Source organism: Anguilla anguilla, chromosome 10, assembly GCF_013347855.1.
Source record: "Anguilla anguilla isolate fAngAng1 chromosome 10, fAngAng1.pri, whole genome shotgun sequence".
In the NCBI taxonomy this organism is placed as follows: Eukaryota; Metazoa; Chordata; class Actinopteri; order Anguilliformes; family Anguillidae; genus Anguilla; species Anguilla anguilla.
The window spans coordinates 33,753,289-33,776,267 of record NC_049210.1 but is presented as its reverse complement, the minus strand read 5'-3'; the positions used below and the strand labels follow the sequence as shown (position 1 = coordinate 33,776,267).

The following is a 22,979-nucleotide window of genomic DNA, read 5'->3' as shown; positions in this document are numbered from 1 at the left end:
GTTTATTTGATCTGGGTTCCAGTTAATCTGCAGTTCAAAATATCAAAAGCCCCTGATTGTGTTAAGCTGTAATGAAATGAATGCTAAGGTAGGCAACAGTAAGTGATTGTAGGCTTGTGACTCAGTAATCATGACATATGCCGAAGTAACTCATTGTAAAGTCATTCTTTCGGACACAATATGAACAAGTGAATCACATTGCAATACGTCTGCACGAGTTCAAGGTTGCAAAGGCAATGGTTTCATCAGGTCTGGCATAACAAACTACATCCCAGCAGAATTAGGCTATATTTCAAAACTGCATTTCAAGTCTGGTTGAATTGGTCATATTCCCAAATATTATGTATTGGCCTCTGGTAATGGTTGTATTTGGACCTGCTTGTTAGCAGATGTTGGTTGCTAGGGCAGCAGGCAGTCTTTAAGACTTTCTAATAAGTTGATCCCTCTGAAACCTCTGCCTGCAGCTAAACCCGCAGTGCTCTTCTTTGTTGGAAAGCAATATATCACTTCCTGAGCTTGGGGCCCGTGTTGCAATTTCGCAGGTGATTTTCAGACATTATTGCCCGTGAGGTTAAGCCTGTGGCACCAGGTAGACCCATCGACCGAGTGCTGTCTCCTAAGGATGGGGGATTCTATCTAAACACAACGTGTAGATGGGAGGACATGGTACAGCTCTCTCTCTCTCTCCTCATTCCCTTTCCTTCTCAGCATTCAGCATCCACCTGGAATCGGCGCCTCGTGACTATCATTTTGATACAGGCTTACCTCATTGTCCTTGTTGTGGTGTCTGGCAATAAATCACAGTTTGCAGGTATGGAATTTCTATTTCTTTCAACCGGTGCGCCTTAATGTAAATTGTGTCTCCCTTCCCCCGGCAAGATTTACAGGGCAATTGAGTAGCGTTGAGGGTGAAAGCTAGACCGGTTTAGTGGAGCTCTCATCGAGGCAGGCAGGGGTGGTAAACAAAGGAAGCGAATGTGGCTACCTACACAGACTCCCTAAACGATGAGAATCACTGAACCGCTAGCCCGTCTTCACCTCGTTGTTTGTTTGCACTCGGCGATATTAGCTTTGGCTGTGGATTTAACCGAACCAGGGCTGTCAACATTGGGAAAAAGTGATGTTCGAATATTCCTTCTACAAAAACACATACGTTTGAATATATATTCGAATTAGGGATGTTAACAGTTAATCGACTAACTATTAAATGTCAATAAGAACGTTGAACGATTAATTTTACTGATTAAATGGTTAAATGTGAAAAAATTCCAATGCATACCCTAACATTGGCAATTACATTTTACATTAAAGAGACCTTTCTCCATTGTTAAGACATAAATCACTTCGACTGGTGAAAATTTGATGAGTCACAGTTCCCTCGACTGGCAGCATTAGCAAAACATTATTTGCCCATTCCTAGAACCTTGGTGCCAACTGAGCTGGTCTTCGCAGCTGCCGGTTTCACCTTCAGCAGACTGACCCCACAGCATGTAGACATGCTCATATTCCTTGACGAAAATGCTTAGGTATCAAGTTACGTAATGCCATATAGGCTGTGTTGTTCATATTACAACTATAGCTTATAGCCTTCAGGAATATAGTCTATTAGCTGCCGGTTGTTGTGGGTTTCACGGCACTTCATTCTATTTTATGTCTTTACTCATCTTACCTGTGCAAAAGAGCACATTGCATTCTGTCTACATGGTGAAATGTCTAGTGTTAATTCAGCTCCAACAGAGCACATATGAGTCCAACAGGGACTATATGCGCTTTGTAAGAGATGATTTAACTCTGAAGAATTTACTGCGACGATGAGACGTGCATCTGCATGCACATCTGCATGCGCCCGCTGCCTTCGGCAGGGCTCTTTCAGTTCCGTTTCAGCTTCTGATAGATTCTGGGTGTGATCTCGACCTTTTGGGATAGGATCAGCGAATCACATCACGGCATCTGTTCTCTTTTTTCTGCGCCTGCTAGCGCCGCAGCCGAGAGAAAGGAAGATAAACCACAGGTGCGAGGGGCGCTGTCAGGCGAGACGCTGACGAGGCGACGCCTTCCAGAACTTTCCAAGCAGATGTCACTCAATTACGTCGGGGCGAGGCAACAGCGATGTGGGGTGTTTGAGGACATACGGCGAAGGCAGACTGAAGCTTTGTCTTCACGTATTAATCTCTAATGGCCACATATCTCTGCATTGAGCCAATATCTACAAAGTGGGAGGAAAGATTCTCCGACTTAAAAAAAGATTTTATACCAGTACTTGATTCAGATTAGTCGTCTTCTTCAAAAAAAAGAGTACTTGCGCAACCAAGATATTCTATTTTTTCTGTTTGTTTTTAAAGGTTCTGCATCGGGTCATACTAGAACTGATGTGATTAAGTGCATAAGGAATGTTGAGGTCATGCTGTCTGGTCTCAGGCTGAACAGGAGCCAGGCTCAATAAGAGCTTCCTCTTCTACATTATACATTGAAAGTCAATGGGTGCTTTGGGAGGTGCATCAATTCTGGAAAAGTACAAGGAGGATGCAGACAAAAAACAGGAACTAATCATTGTCTGATGCCTCAGCCACGATGGAATCCTGTCAGCTGCAGTCATTATTCTTGTGTTCAGGGGAGCGTCCTTGGCCTAATCATTGCCTCTCCTATAGCCCTTTAATTATGATCCAAACAAAAAAAAATAAAAGATGTTTTGTAAGTTAAAGTAAGAGTGGATAAAGCAGAAGAAAACAACTAAGACTACCCCAGCAACTACAAATACCATGGAAACAAAGACTACCACACCAACAAAGACTACCCCAGCAACTGGAACTACCGCAGCAACTAAGACTACCACAGCAACTCTTGTTTAACCTATTTTATGACCATGATGAATAATGTGCACTGCTTTCTTAAAACATTCCAGACCACATGAGTTCATTTCAGATAGAAAGCTCTCTATTTACTCAATGCCAGACTGGCCAAATAGAGTAGCTTGCTGGGTCTTCACACAGTCTCTCAAGCAGCCCAAAATCCAGACTGTAGAACATAAATCTGTAGTCATGTCCATGTTCAAATCCATGAAGAGCATTGTGAATACATGCTATTTTCATTTTTATAAACTATTGTGTTATAACTAATGATAATGTCTGATCACCTCATATTTATGCTAGCTGTAAGCTTAGCCTTAGCTTAGCTTAGGTATGAAACTCGAAGTCCTGTTGGGCTACAGTGTGTTCAGAGTTGTCTGGTTTTCTTTCAGCCAGCAGTCTATTTTGGCCTCTGAGACAAGGTGTGTGGACTCCTTAGCCAATCAATGACTCAAAATAAGCACTTAAGTGCAGAAACACACCAGAAACCAACAGACACTGCAGTCCTCTGGAACTAGAATCTGACCCCCATAATTTAACCTCTGGGTCACCAAACTGTGGGTGGGTAATGGCCTCATTTTGATCACCTGCAGTAGCTGGGTGACAGCTAACATGACAGAGAGCAATCTGTGGCAGCAGGATGCTGCAGAGATGCTTGCAGCCACATCTGTTTGAATCAGTTCAGGTGTTACTGGCTAACTATGCAGGCTTACATCAGGGGTGGGGGGCCACGGTGTCTGACGGTTTTCGGTGTGTTTCAGCAAGAGTGATTCATTTAAGTGATTGATCGGCTGAAGAGTCCACACACCTTGTTCTCAACTAATTGGCCGCTGATTGAAAGAAAACCACAAATACCAGCAGACACTGCAACCCTCCAGGACCGGTGTTTTGACACCCCTGACTTACATTTTCAGTCTGTGTGGTGTCCCTACAGAGTCCCCTCCCTGAAGGCATTTAGGAAGAGTCTTCGGAGTACATTTTTTGTTTCCGCTCACATCAGCAGGACGTTTCTTTGTTTAGACTGTGAACTTGTCTGCGTCGTACATCAGTGCCCTCTTTGCCAGCAGTGAGCCTGGGCGAGCGCGGAAAGCGCGGCGCGCCCGTGAAGGGAACGAGGTGCCGCGCTCCGTGCAGCTTTGCTCTTTCACAGCTGATCTTTACCGCTCGGTTTCAGAAAGCAATCACAGGCGCAGGGCTCTCACAGTACCGCTTCAGAAAGAGATTGAAAGAAATGAAAAGGCAATGATCTGTTTAGACGTGCGCCGCACAGGGACGGGTTTGACCAGATGCCAACCTTTTCAGATTCTCACCAGTCACCCCCTCGTCTCCCCCCCCCACCCCAAACTGTGATATTGGAGCAGGTGTACATCTGTGCATTTGTTGTCATCTGGGACCAGGCGCTTTACTGCAGGTTTCGAGCTCGGAAACAGTAGCTGATTCAGTGCGTCGTACCCATTGTGTCTGTTCGTGGCGTTGGCTCCGTTTGAAACAAAAAGCCCCTCTGTCAAATATAAAGCGCGCGCTCACAGTACGCCTTTGTGAGTGCTGGCAGTCCTTTGTTTGCGGTTAAATTGATGATGCCCTTTTTCTGTTGCGCAAGAAAAGCAGGCTGCCGCACGGGCGTGGCGTTATTACAGTCGAAAAGCGGAGGGCGAATGTTCCAGTCCTTTGTTTCGCTAATTGGCAGTGCCGACGGCGCCGTTATCCGAAATCGCTGCTGAGATGAGATACCTTAGCAGTAAAAATCTGCCCGTCAATGCAAAGCCTCGAAAATGTGCTGGAGATCGTATCTGTGAAAACCGCGGGACGAGGAAGTTCATCTGTCGGAGTCCTGAGCGGGAAGGCCGGATTGGAGGCCTGAGAATTTAAAACCGCGTGATTGGGTCGTTTCCTCTTACGACACTTGACTGTGTACGGGCTGCGTATAGGCACCACAGCTTCTTTTGGCTCACTGTACCGGTAACAATCCCATGATCCAGTTCTGCATTACTGTCAGACTTATGGAATTTGGGGTGTGGTTTCTGCTGCGTGTTTTCAGCAGCAGTCACGGGGAATCGAGGTGGATGAACTCCACAGCTCAGCTATCGGGAATTAAGGAGGCAGAATGTGTAACTGATCTTCAGAAAGATTAGGCATTCAGTCTGTGCCTTCTGTCCTGTGTCAAGTGTGCTTCACTTTGCAGAACGTATTGAGACTCAGTCTATAACAATAAATCTTTAAATGCTGCAATCTTTAAATGCATTAAATAGCATTGATTACTAAAATAGTATCTTAGCCCCGGAGGCAATATTAAATCAGCTATCTCCAAAGAGATGTTATCCTGTTTCTGACATTTTAAAAGTGCTCAATCTGAGAGAAAATTGTGTTGTTAGATGGAAGAGCTGAAGTTTCAACTGTAGTTCAGAGTTAATTGTCTCTTGCTGTCATGTCAAGAAAGTGGTTCTGGAGAAAGGCTATGATGAAGTGTTATAAAAAGGTTCATGCAGCAACATGTCCAGCAGTAAGTAATTTTAAAACAACATGCTTCTATAAACCGCTGCTTTTAGTATGAGCATGTAAATAGTATGATATAATGTGCTTTTAGCACTTCAGTGAAAAGGGGAAATATTTTCATTAAGAGCCCAGAAATCATCACTTCAAGTTTAGTTTTTTTTCCAGTTTGGGGGAGTTAGACAGGAAGAGCTGGATCCCAGAGATCTCATTTTCAGATTCAATGCAACAGGTCGCGGCTATCACTCTGTACCGCTGTTTCCGTCGTAGCAGCCTAATCGCTGTGGGGCCAACAGCAGTATTTGCTAAGCTCTTTTGGGTGAATCATTTAAATTTTATCAGGTGCTAATGCTTGTAAGTCTGGGAAAGTGAATGCAGATACTCCTTGAGGAGTCAAGTGTTTTGGATAACTCAATCATCCATCCAATCCATCCATGAAACCGGTACTGCTCAGTGGGAATCACAGGTTCGAACCGCAGGTGAGACACTGTGGAACTCTTGGGACTCGGATTTTCTTTGATTGTTCCTATTAAAAATATAACTGTGCAAATGGGTGGTATAATGTGAAACCAAGTACTGTTAGTGACTCAGCAAAGGAACTTCAGCTAAGATGATAAATTATTTATGGCTGTTCTCAGGCAAATGGTAAAGTGAAAAATGATTACCCCAGACTTCACCTCACTATGGGGTCCCAAAAATGCTGTGCTTTTGATTATGTATTATTATAATATACAAACATGTCCTGTGTTGCTTTGAGGCTTTTATTGAAGGCCTCACTCAGATGGTGTGCATACACAGTCAGAGATTCTATATATAGTCATTTGACAAGGGGTGATTCTATGTTGGATATCATTGTTGCCATTTGAAGGATATTCATACGTTTTTGTTTGATTATCATTGTTTTTGATTCACATGACTGTACTGAATTTATTGTGACTTACTGTAATCGGCATAATCCATCAGTCACTTAATTATGTTTTCTACTCATACAATTCCTTCAGTCTTACTCTCACTTGACATGTGCTGGACTACTGGGAAGAAAAAAAAAACTGTAGGAAATGGCTTGAATGGCAGTCCATGGTAATTCAGAACCTGTCAGCTAAATTTGCTATGAGGTACGTTCTGGGAGGTCAATAGCACTGCCACTAAACAGGTACCATTACAATGCCCTAACTATGAATGAGGAGGCAGAATATTTGATCTTGTGATGGCAGATTGTTGGTATTAGCTTCTTTCTTACTGAGTCTGTTAGTACAGACAACAACTGTAAATGATACTAAGAATCCATTATTCAACTGAGAATCTGTAGCATTCTTTAACCACAAAAATACTTGCGTCTAACTATCTTGGTTGTGTGCAGACTTTTAGGTTTCTAAATAGCATTAAATGAGCCATACGAAAATATCATGTTTGAAATTGACCAGCACTTCACTAACAGCTTAGATGATTGCAGAAGTCATTGTCTAGATGTTGTTGACCCTCTCACACCATGCGAGCATTTCTGTAGCATTTCCATGGTTACCATTCCTCTGGGGTGTCTAAATAAGGTTAATATTGTTGAAATCTTTTGGCCCAGAATCTTGTAATGTATCCCTGGCGTTGCCTAATGGGCATTAACCGGTGAGTCTCTTGTGTCCTCGATTGGCCAGCAGTGCTTGCAGTTGTGTTATATGACACTCTAGGACTGTAGGCTTGATGGCAATTGTGCTGCCTGTCTGAAGCTTGATTACTCCGCAGAGTTTATAATATGGATGAAAGGTCACAGCGGCAGACTGCTTCTGTCTTTAATGCTCTTGTGGGTCAATTTAGAGGCGATGGATCTGATATTACGAGCTTGTGTAAATGAGGCCTGCATTTAATGTTCTGCGACAGTTGCTGACTGGAAAGTGAGCGTTAGCTATTGTTCCTCGTCCCACTTTTCTACTGTAACCTTCGGCGCGTTGAATCTGCATTGACGTGAATGCTGTTCTTCATCGGCTGTCCCTTATGTGAATTAAGCAGATGTTTAAGTGCATATTCCTGAGGGTGCTTCCAGCCTGCTGTATGCTTGAACAACTTAATAGCATCTTTAAAAAAAAAAAAAAGAAAAGAAAAAAGAGAGGGCCTACCAATCACAGGCGATACTGGAGAGCAGGTTTGACGCAGACTGCTGAAGCCAGGCTTTGTTATCTAAGACATTTACTTATTCATTTTCAAATCTTTCTCCCTCATCAGCTCTCGAAGGAGCAGGGCCAGAAATATCCTCTAAAATAAATTACTTTTTTGGTTGAATGTATTAACTCGTTCTGCTCTTAGTGCTTTTAATGTTGCATTAGTTGATATTTCAGTGGTTTAAGACAGCTTGAGTCATAGCAATTAAAAAAAAAAAGTAATCCATTAAACTATTATCATGGTAGCGGGCAATGCATCTGTTTAATTAGAGTACATTGTACAGACCATGCAAATACATTCTAAGTACTATAGTGTTTGCAAAGAGTATTGCATAATCACATGTGCTATTACAATAATCATAGGCCTTATTATAATCCTGGACCCAACATTCACATAAAATGAAATGCCACAAACGTGAGAAGAAACCGCAAATATATATGTGTCCATATGTAATTACGCAGTTGTGTGACATTACATTCCTTTCATTTAGCAGACACTCTTATCAAGAGTGACGTATACTTTTGAATAGAACCTATTTTTTACAGCTGTAACTGAAGCGATTCAGGTTAAGTACTTTGCTCAAGGGTACAACGATAGTATCCTACCAGATATTCAAACCTGCAACCTTTGTGTACAAACCCGGTTCCCTACCCATTATGCAACACTGCCACTCATGGGCCCGGGTTGGCACAATGTGCACAGCAAGTTCACAGAATTTATATAACAATGAAACAAGCCAAAATTATGTAATGTGTACACGGTCATTTGTTTTCCTGTGGAGAGTCGTCTCATGATTGATATACTTGAGCTGATGATTGACAGCCCTGTCTCCGCCTATAAAGCCTCTAAAGCCTCATCACAAGTGGCCGTCCGAGTTCCTCTCTGGTACAATTGGCCACATGTGTTGAATGCCATTTTGGAGAGTTCCTCTCTGCTGCGATTGGCCAAACGTGTCGAATGCCACCTGGAGAGTTCCCCTCTGGAGAGTACACATCCGTTACACTCAGCAGTGGTTCTTAGTAAGTCAGGACGGATTATCACACCCAAGACACGCAGAGACCGCTCCAGATTTTCTTTTCTCCCCAGTGCAGCACCTCTTTTTAATCAAAAATTTAAACGATGAGATCCCAGTGTTTCTGGGCAGCAGTAGTATTTTTATTTTCATGTTCTACATGTCGGTGATATGACTATGTTTCTATGTTATGTATGATGTTGTATGATGTTGTTTCTGTCTTTTTCCCTGTCTGTGCACCAAGAAGACAACTTTCATGTTTTTAAAAATGACTAATAAAGTTAACTCTAACTCTAACTGTTCTACAATTGTTCAAATGTGTTGAATGCCATTCAGAGAGTTCCCCTGTGCTGCGATTGGCTAAATGTGTTGAATGGCATTTGGAGCACTGACTTTGCGGGGTGGCAATGGCACAGAGTAAAGGCTGCTCCTCCTCCAGCCAGCGCTCAGAGCGAAATGCTGCTGAGCTAAACGCATTAGGCACAGGCCATATCCCAGGGTCCTCCTCGCTGCTGCCTCCCCTCCCTCGGCTCCGCCGGCAGCTCCCCGCTCCGCGGTCTTCCCCCGCGCTCTGTTAAGTTTAATTTGGCAACGTGGGGGGCATGCGCTCGTGTGTGTACAAGTGCCCACAGTTACACAGCTGTTTAAACAAAGACAGATACGGATGTCCCGAAATGCTCATAGTCTTCTTACACAAACCTTCAGACCGGAGCCAGGCTCGTAACCAAATCACCAGTGGGTAGTGCCATACGGAGGCCTGTCTTCTTTAACCAAATATATTTTCATTACGATTTACTCAGAAGTGCCGTAGGTGCGAGGCGCAACAATCCTCCGTTGTTACCTCTGGATCACGGCTGCATTCTGAGATGCTGGCGTGCAACTTTCCTGAGCCGAGTTTACACTGTCCGGGGCTTTTGAAACGCCTCGGCGAATCGGCGCTCGGAATGACAGCTGCGCGGGGAGAATCCGCGGAAGACGCGGAAACCGGAGAGACTCCGGGAATAGACGGCGGAACTGCGGGGACGCCGCTTCGGAGAATCGGGTCTCCGCCACGTCTGAGCGTCAGTCAGATGGAGCGGCGGGCGAATCCGCCGGATTATTTTAATGCGCGGAGGCGATGCGTGATTAACAAGGCCTGCCGGTGCGAAGCGGCCCGTCTACGTGCGCAGAAGGACCCCAGGGGCGGCCAATCACTGCCTGTTTTTAATCCCCCTGCCGATCGTCTGCTCTGACACTTGAAAATGGATGGAAATCCACTCTACTAATAAATACACCAGGATAGCTCATGAGGAATGGGAGTAGAGAACAGTAAATGCAAAAAAAAAAAAAGATTGCTGAAGAATCAGAATAAAGTGTGAATAGGCGTAGTTCCCCACCACCCTGTGGTACAGACAGAAAACTAGTATGGTAAAAAAAAAGAGGTAAGGGGAAATTCAAATAAAAATCACAGTAGCCCTGCCTGTTTGTTCAGAACCTTTGACGTCTACTAAATGGAGCGTGTGATTAAAGCATGGGATTGAACTTTTTTTGTTCCTGTTTAATTACATAAGGTCTCGCCGCAAGGTCATGTTAACTGGAGTGAGCTGGATTCGTACTAATTTGTAGCTCTCTGTCATTAACTCAGGTTGACTTTACTGAGTTCAATGGCACAGATGCAGAGGGCCTGTGTGACCGACGGGGTTAACCACTGAGAAGCAGACAGAATGGCGAAACTAGGATGAAGGAGCCAATCAGATCCTCCATGTACTGGCTCTCACTCCCCTGAAAAATCTGAGCGAGGGAAACTTGTGGCTCTCCCACCTGTGGACCAGTGGTTGCCCAGCTCATGAGTACGACCAGAGGCACACTCTTCTGCCTGCATGAGAGTTGGCGAATTGGGTTTCGGGTACCTGCTTTACAGAGCTCCCTTTGAGGGCACCTGTGTGAGAGCACCTGTTTGCTCTCAGTACTGCATGAACGACTCCTCTGCATTGTGTGCAACGGCATATTCTGCTTGAAAAGAAATAAAACAGTAGCTCCAGTGGGTTATGCATGGAAAAAATCCCAGCTTTTCTGTTTCTTATGAATCACCTACTTCATTCACAAACACAGCTTAATTACATTGAGGTATGAAAGACGTATTAATGAATCACATTTGATTGCTTACTTTTAATAACTTGGATTAAGGCTGAATACAATCTTTCAGACCTCAGCAGTGTGGAACAGGAAGGAGAATCTTTAGTTCCTGCACCCCAAAGGCCTTGTCCTGGGCTGTGTCCGAATCAGCCTCTTAGCTACTGTGTCCTTATATTGCGTACTGTTTAGTACGTTTTAGTATTTGTGATTGGAAGCATGCAAAAAATATCCCTCATACTACTGTGGAAGTGTCATAAAATGTTCCACCCTTGTGGCCATGCTCACGTGTCGTTGTTGTTGAAGGAAAATATCAGCGAAGCTGCACGTCATATTTATGGGACCAAAATGGCATGCTCCCAGATATACTCAGCAAAACCCCAGAAATTAGTGTATCCTCCTGGGATTTTAAGTACACTACATTTAGAGAAAAATATTCCCACTTAACAACTTTCTCATCCAGTGTACTCAACAACGGTACTCACTAGAAGGCAAGTGTGCTGATTCGGACAGGGTCATGGTTTATCTGCCTAGTTGCTTAAATCTGTGGCTGCAGCCATTATTCAAGTAGGAATAGTGCACTCCAAATGTGCCTCATGTATTAATCATTTGCAAGTTGAAAGGTCCCTCTAAAATCAGTGGTCGCCAACTTGAGCACAAAAGCCACTTCAACTGGTGGGAATATCCAGGAATAGTAATGAAGCGGTGCCTTAATTAAAATAATAATTATGTATAATTATGCAGGATTGCTTAAGTATGCTGACTGCCTTTAACTGCAGATAAGTCTTGCTTGTTCCCCACTTATTTTCACAACCAATCAAACAAGCCGTGAATGAGATTTTAATGAGAGATGCATGCTGATTGGCTGGAACACTGGCTGCTTTTGATTATTTGGGCCTTTGTGTGGATGTTTTTTCAGCTTCGCATGTGACTTTCGCCAGAAACATTAAAAGCTAGCTGAATGAGGCAGGATTTACTGCTGGTAAATCTGTAGTCTATTAACTGAATCTTTCGACAAATTAATATGTTACACGAGTCACATCAAAACGTCAATACAGCCATAAATTTCTTATGAGTCGCACATTACTGCCCCCTGCTGTACCTTTAAACATGTCAGTGGGGATATTACACCTTTGCTCATTAAAATTCATGCTATATACCTTAGTCTGAATATCAAGCAAATTAGCTATTTTCCCAGTCACAATAATATAAGGCAACCAGGGGTATACTCTGTAATTAAAAAAATACTATAATGAAAAATGATTGTAGAGTAGGTAATAAGTCCATTTGAATAGACTATAATTGAAAGGTGTTTAAATTTCCATTTAAGTGAATGACACTTATCACATTGCAGGGATTATTTTTTATTTTTTATTTTTTTTGACAACAGATTTTTTAAAAACTGAAAAGCCTTATTCATGAAATTGATCCACATAAGGAGAATACTATTAAACACACACACACGCATACACACACACACTTAAAGCTTAAGTCTGAAAATATTCTTAAGTCTGAGATATTCTAGAAGTTTATACTTGTCGCAATATGTAAGACACGCAACTATGTAAAGTATTTCAGCATGTTTATTGTCCATAAATATTATGCTGCACATACATACTGTACATATACATACAGTATTGCTGTGCATGCAGTATGCGAGAAGAGAGAGGTTCTGTTTAGTCTCTAATGCCTGCATTTGCATATAAATTTCAAAGCAGTTAAAGGACTCCCAGTTTAAGGAAGCAGTGTCTGGCACTGCTACCAAATGAGAAAGTGAGAAAGAGAAGAAAAAAAATCTCATAAAATAGGTCAGTCTGAACTTTCACTGAGTTGCGACCCCTCCACCCACCCATCTGCACAGCCGCGCGGAATTCGGTTCCAGGTGCCTGCAAATAAGTGGGAGCTCGACAATTTACTATCTGTCTCTCTGTTACGTTCAGAGTAAGGACCCACACGCAGACCAGGGAAATCCAAGAAAACGTTGTCTTTATTCCGTGCGAAGTTCGAAGCCAGGTGATCAGAGATAGTGCGGTACAGAATCGAGTTTCCAGAAGAAAAGTAAAAAGACAGGCAAAAAGTCAAAAACCAGGAGATCAGAAATAGCGAAGGTACAAAGGGGCAGGCAAAAGAGAAGTCAAAGAAAAGCGAAGGTCGAACCAGATCAAACAAAACCAAAAGGGGCAGGCAAACTCGAAGTCGGGCAAAGGGGTGTCGCAAGAATCTCAAAAAACAAAGGCTTACAAATAATCGGCACAATGAATCTGATCAACGTTCTGACAAGAAACAAGTGGAAAAGACTGACATTTATACACTGGGGAAGATAACAATCAAGGAGGGGTTAAGTGAGTGAGGGCGGAGTAACAAACAACATCCAGGTGAAGAACATTAGGATAACTAATTAAATGACAGGGGACTGACAAAACGCGGACTGGAATCACATAGACAACAATGATAACAGACGGCCTGGGTTAGCAGGTAAAACACGTGCAGAGAGAGAGAGGTGCAGTTAGAGCAAGAGACAGGTGCAGGCAATTGCAGAACTCAGCGTTAGAGCAGGCTAGAAAGAAAAGGGGCGGAGCTACAGCGCAGCATGGAAAAGGGGAGACTGGTTAATGTATTAGTATAGTGATCTAAACTATCAAAAACCCAAAACTAGTGTGTGTTAGTCCATTAGTAATATTCACATGTTAGTATATTAGTGAGGTTAGTACTTTACAATCTATAAGTTAGTAGGGATTAGTAGAAATTAGTAAAACTAGAAATCAGCAGGAAGAAAGTAAAGCGAGACTGGAAAGAAGGGGGGAAACCACGAAAACCCGGAACCACCCGAATAGTGAAATCACACAAGTACAGGGGAGTGAAGCAGCTCAGGGAACACAGACACAGAGACAGTACTGGGGAGACAAGTGACCGGAAATACAGACTACAACACTCTCAGCGCTTCCATTGCAGGAGCTGACGGTAGAAAGAGGTCTGCCTACACACACACACACACACACACACACATACAATCATGCGCACACACATACATGTACACACACACACACGCACATCCGATGGAAAAACGAGAGGAGAGTGAGGCTGGAAATGAAATAGTGATCATTTAACTGATTCCATATCGAAACTCATTTTTTTCTTCTGCAGAGGGTGTTATTGGCCAGTGATTTATCGAGACATTTGTGAGACATTTGGCAGTACTTTAGAATATGATGCTTTTATAAATGCTTGATAACATATTATATAATCCTACTGTACATCGTTTTAAAAATGCATGACGTTTAGTTGAACAGTAGTAATTGCTTGTATATTTTCATATAAGATAAAGGCCAGAGTTTCCATAAGGTTTCACAAAAGGTTATAGTATGAAAGATTGAGATGGGCACATGTACATATACTTAGATAATATATAATTCGCACAAATGATTCTGCTAATTAGCACCTCAAGGATATCTTTAGCCATTGAATGAAGTGTGCTTTATTAGAGCTGGATTGGAAATACACAGAATGGTAAATCTCAAGGAACAGGGTTGAGAACCATTGCCTTTGCTGTTAACCCTGTGATTCTTCTTAGTAACATATTTATTATTTAGCTGACTGCTTGGATTATTCCAACAGGCCTGTCTAGTTGAAAGACTGTACCCTGTTTGAATGTCTTCGTGTTTACTTCATTGAGCAAATGAATACAAATTAAGTTGTTCTTCACATTTGAAGCTGGTCTTCTGGTGCTTAAGATGGCTGTTTCAGTGCTGCCATGTTTTTGGATTATCTACTTGTTTCAGGAATTATGCGCTCAAATTTGTCCTTTAACACATGAGGGTTATCATCAGTCAGACATCGTGGTGCCTATAAGCACAGTATGTGTTGCTTGTCACCAACGTTTAGCCTATCAGACGCATCTTCGCTGTACAGCGCGCAAAACCGAATCCATTTACAGGAATGAAACAATTGTCGATGGGTAGCGTACGGACAAGGGTGCACGCGTTGACCGAATGATGTCACTGACATTGGGTCACATGACAGGAAGTGGCCCGGGGTTACGCGCCCCGTTCAGTCAGAGATCGGTAATCCATGGCATTCAACGGCCATTGATATGCAAGCTGTGCAGGGGAGTCGCCCTGCCCCCCTTTGCGAGGCCTCTGTATTTGTGTTAATCAGCGGAGCTAAAGCCAATTTAACGTCGCCCGCACTTCCACTGAGAAATCAATTGGCTCGTCGGCGAAACGCCCCGCCGTCCTTCTCTTTCACTTTCACCGTCTTCTCCGGTAACTCATCTCGCATCAGGCCAAATTGACGGCATCAATGGCTTTTCACCGTTTACGTTCGTCAGAAGCGCACAATGAATAGTGGCAACAATCTGGACCTGGATCAACAGACCCTGGTGTGTTACGTGGTGGGGCAGGGCCTGGATATGTGAAGAAGTTTGATCTGCGTGAATCCCAGTCTTATGCCTGTATGCGCATGTGTACGTGCTGGCGCAGGCCTATAGCGTTGTTCTCATTTCTATATGTGGGCTTTTGCATTTGCATTTGATTTGGAATCCTGTATTTTTCACTCACGCGGCCTGCAGTCTGGTCCAGTCATCACTCCTGGATACGCAGGGCTCTGGCCTGTTTTTGCATGTTTTGGCCTACTGTAGGGAGGAGGGGGAGTTTTTAAGGAGAGACCAGCTGCTCCTGCCAGTGTCTATTGCTTTTCTGTGCATGGTGTCATTGCTTTCTTAAGGCTTTGTGCTTAGACACAGATGTGTCACACTGTAGGCACTAGTCATTGGTCTCATCTTGCTTTCTTTTAAATTTCTTTCCCAGACAAATTTAGCTTTCTGGTATTACAACAGCAATTTTCACCGTCTGCCAAGCTTCTACAAGTTCCTCATCATTTTCATTCCGCCGCACATCAGGGACACAGAGCAGCCCCAATTCGGCATTTTGGGTCTTTTGTGCTGTTTTGCATTGTCTGGTTCTGTTTCTCTAGCTTGTACTGAACAATTATTGGTAAGAAACATACCATCAGCATGACCTGCTTGGTTTGAGAGAGGAGCAAGATTCTGTTCTGTGATCTTTCCCTTAGGTGTGCTAGTTCTGACAGTTGTTAGATGGGGAAGCAACTTTAAAGCTCTTTAGTTTTTTCCATCCGGTGGGAAAATTAGCTGCTCTCTCCCTCTCTCTAGAGAAGCTTTATTTCCATTGGGTGCAACTGATTTTGACTGACAGCACTCCTGTGCTACACTCCTGCCCCAAGTTACCGTTTTTTAAAATACGTAAATGTATTATATTCATCATGATGGGAACCAGACAGTAATGGAGGTGTAATATATCATCTAAACATACTGCAGTGGGGAACTGTTCCCAGACATGATCTAATGAAGGAAACCCACAACAGTCATTCCTCTCCAGGGTGTATTGTTCCTCAGGCTGGGCCAGCAGTATTTTACCAGTGGACATCTTTGAGCAGTGCTGAGCTATTACAGCAACAAAACTTTTTTTGTGTGATTCATGTATATTTAATGAACTGGGGTTACACAGCCAGTTTGTATTATTAATGGCCAGGTTTGGTGTGGTTTCAGTCAACAATACTCTTGGATTTTTCTTCCCAAATAAAGTTTGTTCAGTTCATTTTGGTGGTTGCTTAAGACGTCAGCCTAAGTCACTAAGCTGTGAATGTGGAGAAAAATGAAATTGCAGATATTTTTTAAGTCAGTGTGAAGAGCAAATATTGGTAGAACCCTGGCTGTTATGTGCATACTACTGAACTCTTCTTGACACAAAATACTGACTTTCTTTCCTGGCAGTGACAGACTAGGGAACAGGTTTCTTCAGACTGCAATGGCTGCATCTCACCACAGATTGTTCAGGCAAGGTTTTCTTAAAGTTGAAATTTCTTTCCCACTGATGTTGAAACTCAGAACATTCCAAGGTCAGTGCTATGGCAACTGACACTGTACAGTAATAAATGCCTTTACCAACCAGAATCTCTTGTCATTAAGAAGTGATGGAAAGAACAAAAGAGTTGGGTATCTTGTGAGTCTGAAGAACCTGTGATTTTTACAGCAAATATACATTGTTTTGCTCATGTAGCTCATACCCTAATGCTCATTATGGCTTCTCACTAGGATGTAGGATAATAGTGATGCATGGTAACATAGGGTTTGTATATGTGATATTGATTTGGAGGATTATGGGAGGACTTGAATGTGTTTGTAGGGTAGAGTAACTCTGGGTTGCATGCTCACAAATGCTAAGGATATTTCTGCGTTATTACCCTGTGGGTGTTCGTACATCTAGATAGTACGCCCTAGATCTATGGTCTTAGATCTATGGTAGTAAATACTAGTTATTGACCAGCAGGCCATCTGTGAGAAAATAAAAAGGTCCCCAGCAACAATATTAACTCAGAGAAGCATGATATAGGTGATGCCGTAACTGTGAATAAACAGACCACTGTGAACCTGCAGTCCACGAGCTCAATTGCCAAATACGGCTGCTACTTGGTAAGTAGCTCATGCAATTCGAACAACCATCTAATACAGAAACAGAGGGCTACTGTTTCCACATTCTGGCATGCAGATACGCATTTACAGTAACTGATGCATGCGGTTGCATTGGAGCGCGCATAAATTGGTGTGTGTGTGTGTGTGTGTGTGTGTGTGTGTGAATGAGTGCATGTACATGCTTGTGTGTATACCTCTGTGACTGCTTCATAGAGGGTGGCCTCCATCTCTGTTCCAGTAACTCACCACTAAGTAAGCAGAACCGCTGTGATTTTGGCTGCTGTCATCATTCTTGTTGGTCCTCGAGAGATTCTTTGCTTGGAGGTCTCACGAATCCCGTCCGATTATAATGGATACGTCTCAATCTGCCATTAAAGAAAGGCCCTTTTTATTTTTTTTTAAGAAAACATTGTTCTTATATTCTCTGATATATTGCCAAAAGAATGCATTCAAAGCCCCGCCAAGCTTCTGCAGGCGAAGTTCTTTATTATTCAGTGCCGTTTGAAGGCCAGAGATGGTTTACATGCATGCTCTGCTTTATTCAGTGGAAGTAGCTACACTTCAAAGATTCAAAGCACTTGAAGGCTAATGCTGATCATAAGCATTTTGGCTCTAATTGCATCGGCTCGTTTGTTCTATTATCCCCCACCCCCCACCCCCAACCCTGTGACTGCCGAAATGACAAGTTATTCATTTCTCTGAAAAGCCGTATTTCGGGCGCCATTATTCTGATTGATTTGCCATTGACTGGATCTGGCTGCAGCCTGTGAGTGTTTGTTCCTGAATAAGAATCAGGCCTTACCTTTGGTTGGCCCTGACAGGTGGAAATCTCGCTAACCATGGACTGAGGGCTAATGCTGATAGCATGTATTTTTTCCTGATGACCATGGAGGAGAGGAATACATGCTGGCTGTGTGTGTGCATGTAAATAATCATCAGATAAGTGTGGATGAAAGAACATGTCTTCTCCCGTGTATTCCAAGCAGATGTGGATTTCATGTTTAAAACAACTGTTAACTGGGTTACAAATAAATTAATATCCTCCGCAAATTAAATCCAAATGACAATAAACAACTGTTTTATAATCTGGCTGTACACACTCCTGATACAGCTAAACCGGATCATCTAAAATGACCAGTTAGAACAGCATATACTGTATCCTCTTGCGGAAGTTATGCTTGGTCCTCTGCTGAAGAAAAGAGACTGTGAATGAAGGATGTCTACTTCTGTATTATAACAGACTATTGTAGCTGGGTACCTTGATGCTGTTGACATCGCTGATGATTGTATGCAAGTAAACGACCATACGTTATTGAGGGTAGAAACGGAGAAATGGTTGCAGACACCATACATTGTCACATCTTCACAACCAGTAACAATTCCACGCTGGCCTTATTACAGTAAGAGCCAGCCTATTTCTGTATGCTCGTTAATATGAATATCTTAAAGGATCAGTGACATGCAAATGATCGCTACACGCTTAGACTCAGGGAGGGAGAAAATCCGCAATTTTCAGCCTTTATAGTTCTTGGCTTACAGAACACAAATGCTGGGAAATGGATTGTTTGGCTGTATCAAATATTTGCAAATAAGCTTGTTCATGGTTCATACACTATTTCCTTCCAGTCACTATGCTTTGGTGTGTGTGTGTGTGTGTGTGTGTGCGTGTGCGTGTGCGTGTGCGTGTGCGTGTGCGTGTGCGTGTGCGTGTGTGTGTGTGTGTGTGTTTGTGTGTGTGTGCAGAACCAAAGATTTGGCTGAATATTTGATATTTAACCCTTTGGATGAACTCCTCTAGTAACCTTAGCACTAATTTCAATGACAATGCCATTACTTATTGTTGGACAAATGAAAAGTGCTCTACTTTTTTGAAGACATAAATAACCCGCAAACCATTCAATTTGGTTAGCTGCCACAAAACAGTAAGATGTTCCGCTGTGCTCGCCTTAGCTTTTGTGGATTGAGTTGTATGTCTCTCTTGAATGGATTGCCGCATTCACTTATCAAAGTCAAAAATGGCTGCCAGCCTCCCTTGGAGTTTTCCAAAATGTCTCTTTTTCTGGGTGCTTAGGCACCGTATTGATTCTGTTTTTGCATTTTAGGCAATTTGGCACAACATCTCGAACTAAAAAGCAAACAGACAAACAAATGGTAATTTTGTCCATGAGGAATTCTCCTGGGGTTTTCGGCATTCTTAACAGTCACATTACTGCATTAATTTCCCTTTACCCTCATTTCAAATGGGAATGCTGCTCCCTTCCACAATGAAAAGATTAACTCCAGAGGTACTGTAAACTGCACGCAATAACACCCGTGAGCTAGTGGAAAAATATCCCAATATGTATTTATTATACACGGTATTGCATTACATTATATATGGTATTTATTTATGACCTACATTTAATCAAATTCTCATCTCAAGGGAACCTGACATATACGAGCTGCATGAAAGCACACGCGGCAATGCGAGAGACACCTAAACAAACAGGAAATAACAATAACTCTGCAGATCGACCGCATCCCATGCGACAAATGAGCCAATTGCATAGCTCAAATCAGGACAGGCATATGCTACATAGAGGACCGTCTTTTTGCTCGGTTAACATCAAGTGGTGAAAGCCTCAATAGGCCTCAAGCACACTGAAACTCTTGTCAAGCAGCACAATTTGACATTTCCTTCAAAATTTGGTCACAATGCAGCATGCATTGAAGGGCTTGTCAGATTTTTTTGAGAGTGGGGAGTTCTCTTTTGAGTTATCTGCTGTATCTTGAGGTATCGAGTTTTGGTGTGCACCTGTATACTCTATGGTCTCGACACAACTGAACCACTTATCAGACTGAGCAATTTCAGGATAGCGTTTTTGCTGCACAGAAGGCGGTAGCCCTCAAAGGAAAAGAGCTCTAGAACCTTTAACAGCTTAAAGTTCTTCAAAGCCTTTGGGGACACGGCTTTCACGGCGACAGAAAGCTTTCGGAGTAGAGACCAGGAGGGCAGCAGTTGGTCTTTACGTTTGAGAGTGTGGTTTCTCTGCTGTGTGACTCTCCACGTGCTTGTGGCCGCACGTCGAGGGGAAACCGCCTTCCTCACTGCGACCAAAGGGCACCCTCGGTAGCGGCCGCGGTGATCGCGGGGCCTTGGCTCCAGCTCAAATCCACCATGATTGCAGTGTGGTTTTTTTTTTGGGGACTGGAAATGGTGCCAGGCTTTGGAGAACTTGACTCTGCCCGCTGCTTGACATGACAAATGCTTTCAGAGGCCACGGGTAGATGGATTACCGTGACTCATAAATCCTCCCGCAGTATTCGAGGGAAGAAATAAGATGAAGGAAGAAATCATGAGTATGGGGGTAATGCGTCTGCAAAGCCGAGGCTCTTCTTAATTACCAGTTGGGCACACCCTACTCGGCTGACCTGTACACCACCCATACCCATATAGGTAACCTGGAGCAAGGTGCACACAATCCTCCAGTACACTTGAAGCCAAAGGCAACTATGTCACACAACCAGGCACACTGAGTACATAAAGATGGGCTATTACCTTTTGGAAGAAGGGCACCTCTCTCACCTGACAACAGCTAGAGACAGTGTGTAGGTGACTGAAAATTGACTGTAAGTTGCAAGTTGCTAGCAAGTTGTAATACATTAGCAACCCAAAGAACCATGGATTTCCAAATCCCACACTACCGAACAGGATGACACCGGTTGCATCCTGCTACTGATGACTTTTAGTTACAGTCATTTGGGATGGGAGGGTGAGCTTTCATGAACTTCATAATGGGTGTGGTTACCCTGAACTGTCCATAGCAGGCTTGTCTGTACCAGTCAAAAGCTGAACAACCAAAACACAATGTTTGGTTAAAATCAGTGATCCAATAATAACATATGGTAGCTACATGATTTTTTAAAATCTTAAATTAACCCTCCATCTTATAATTCTCAGATTTTTCAAGTTGTGTCCTAGTCAGTGCAAATACCTCAGTTTGACAGGTTTGACTGTACTGAGAGAAGCTTTGTATTCACTCCAAACCTGTTCCCCTGTCATCAACACCTGCTGTGGGTTTTGCCATTGTAAAGTCTCCAAACTTGTAGGAATTATTTACATCCTTTCTTTTTCTTGTCCTTCCTTTGTGTTGGTTTCCTGTTTTCCTGTTGCTTGGCTCTCTTCCTGATCTCTTTATCTCTTTGTGCTAGCTTATTAAGACCGCATTGCTTGTCTGTTACGTGTGTGCTTCTTGAGCCGCTAGTGAATTTTCCTTTGATCTTCGCCAACCTTATCCTTTGACTATCCAGAAGACAATTCCTTTGAATGTTGCATCCATTCTTCACTTTTCATGCCAGAGTTTGATCCCTGGTCACACCCTAGCCTTGCTCGATGCGGCAACCCTGACAGCTGTCCAAAGATGTGAGCAGTTTCATTTTTTGCACACGATTCTTGCTCGTTTATCATCTTTCTCTCGCTAAATGAACATCGTCTCCAGGCTGTTAGCCGATGTTCAGAGAATTGGCACGTACACATCATGGTTGCCTACAAACTGAATTTTTCTCGGTAAAACTCTTGACATTTTTTCTGGGGTCTGCTCAAGTTTTTCCCTCATTGGTTGATCAAAGTCTGTACTCCGTTTTCTGCTTTTGACTATTTGGAACCTTGATTCGCTTTCATTTGTACCACTTGTGGAAACCTTTCTGGAAAGTGCTGTTGTTGCAGCATGCCTTGGAGTACTGTCTGATCTTGGAGTACTATCTGCTCTTTCTGCAAGCAGTGCACCACCTATTATTACAAAAACAAAAAACACAAAAATTGGACCACTCAACAAATCACTTGTGCGACGCTTGGCGGGGTCCCATTCCTTTGTCCAGTCCATAAAATAGTGTACGTAGTGTCTCATCTTTTTTTTTTTGAGAGACGGACCGAGCGTAGGCGAGCGGGGTCTTGTCCTTACTGTACATTCCCCAGCTTTTACCAGCACCCTCCTCCTTTCTGAAACACCTGCGTAAACATGGCCGTTTCGCCAGCAGCTGCTGCATTTTCTCCCGCTATTATCCGCCAGGGCGACTCAAAACGTACTACATGCACTTTCTTTTTGGAAAGAAAAAGAAAACAAAGAACTCGTCCTTTCCCTGTAGGATACTTGTAAAGCCCTGCTTTTGTTACCAGGATATGTTAACCAACAAACCTTCAGCTTTCTTTCTTTTCACTGGAAAGATTTGCCCAAAAAAGTCTGCCATTCCAATCACAAAAACCCCAGAGGAAGGAAGGGTGGAATATTTTTTAATAATCTAGCCCAGCCTCCATCTCCAGTCTGATGAAAGGGCGGATAATTAAATCGGGGTCGCTGGTTTGGTTCACCAGCAGCTCTCCAGCTCTCTGGCAGTCAGTCAAATCCCTTCTTCTGTATATGTTTTTTCTGCCGGTTGGTTGTGGAGTGGGGGGCGGGGGTGGAAGGACTTTTTTTTTAGATACTTGCTCAGTTCTTTAAGCCCACCCCCCCTCCACCCCCCACCTCCTTCTTGTCTTGTCTGTTGCAGGGGAGGTGTGTGAGCCCAGCCCATGTGCGAACGGGGGGGCCTGCTTCACGGCGCTGGCAGACCAGGCATTCGCATGTGTGGGCCCCCCCCCCCCCCCCCCGGCTTCACAGGGCCCCAGTGTGCAGCAATGCGAAAAACAGAAAATGAGACAATCTTGACCAGAGTTTTAGTCTTAAGTTTACACTTAATATCTTATCTCTCTCACTTGAGGTTGCCCTGTGTTTGCGTATCTGTAGTCCTCACTCGGGGAGACTGACCATGAGCACTGGCCGCAGGAGCCTTTTCTGCCTCAGACAGCTCTGACGTACGTTTCTGGCAGAGCGCACGCCAGTGACTTGGGAGCTCCTGAATTTTT

General features: G+C 43.3%; 1 protein-coding gene across 2 annotated transcripts in view; it reads left to right on the top strand.

Moving 5' to 3' along the window:
- LOC118206781 (EGF-like repeat and discoidin I-like domain-containing protein 3) overlaps positions 1-22,979 on the top strand; it is a 149,536-nt gene that overhangs the window by 2,916 nt on the left and 123,641 nt on the right. Inside the window, exon 2 of one of the 2 annotated variants that reach the window (XM_035379847.1) lies at positions 22,625-22,699. The exons of the other annotated variant lie outside the window; for it this stretch is intronic. Within the exon in view, the coding sequence (XP_035235738.1) occupies positions 22,625-22,699 (75 nt within the window). The remainder of the gene's footprint in view (positions 1-22,624; positions 22,700-22,979) is intronic. 2 annotated transcript variants of the gene reach the window in all.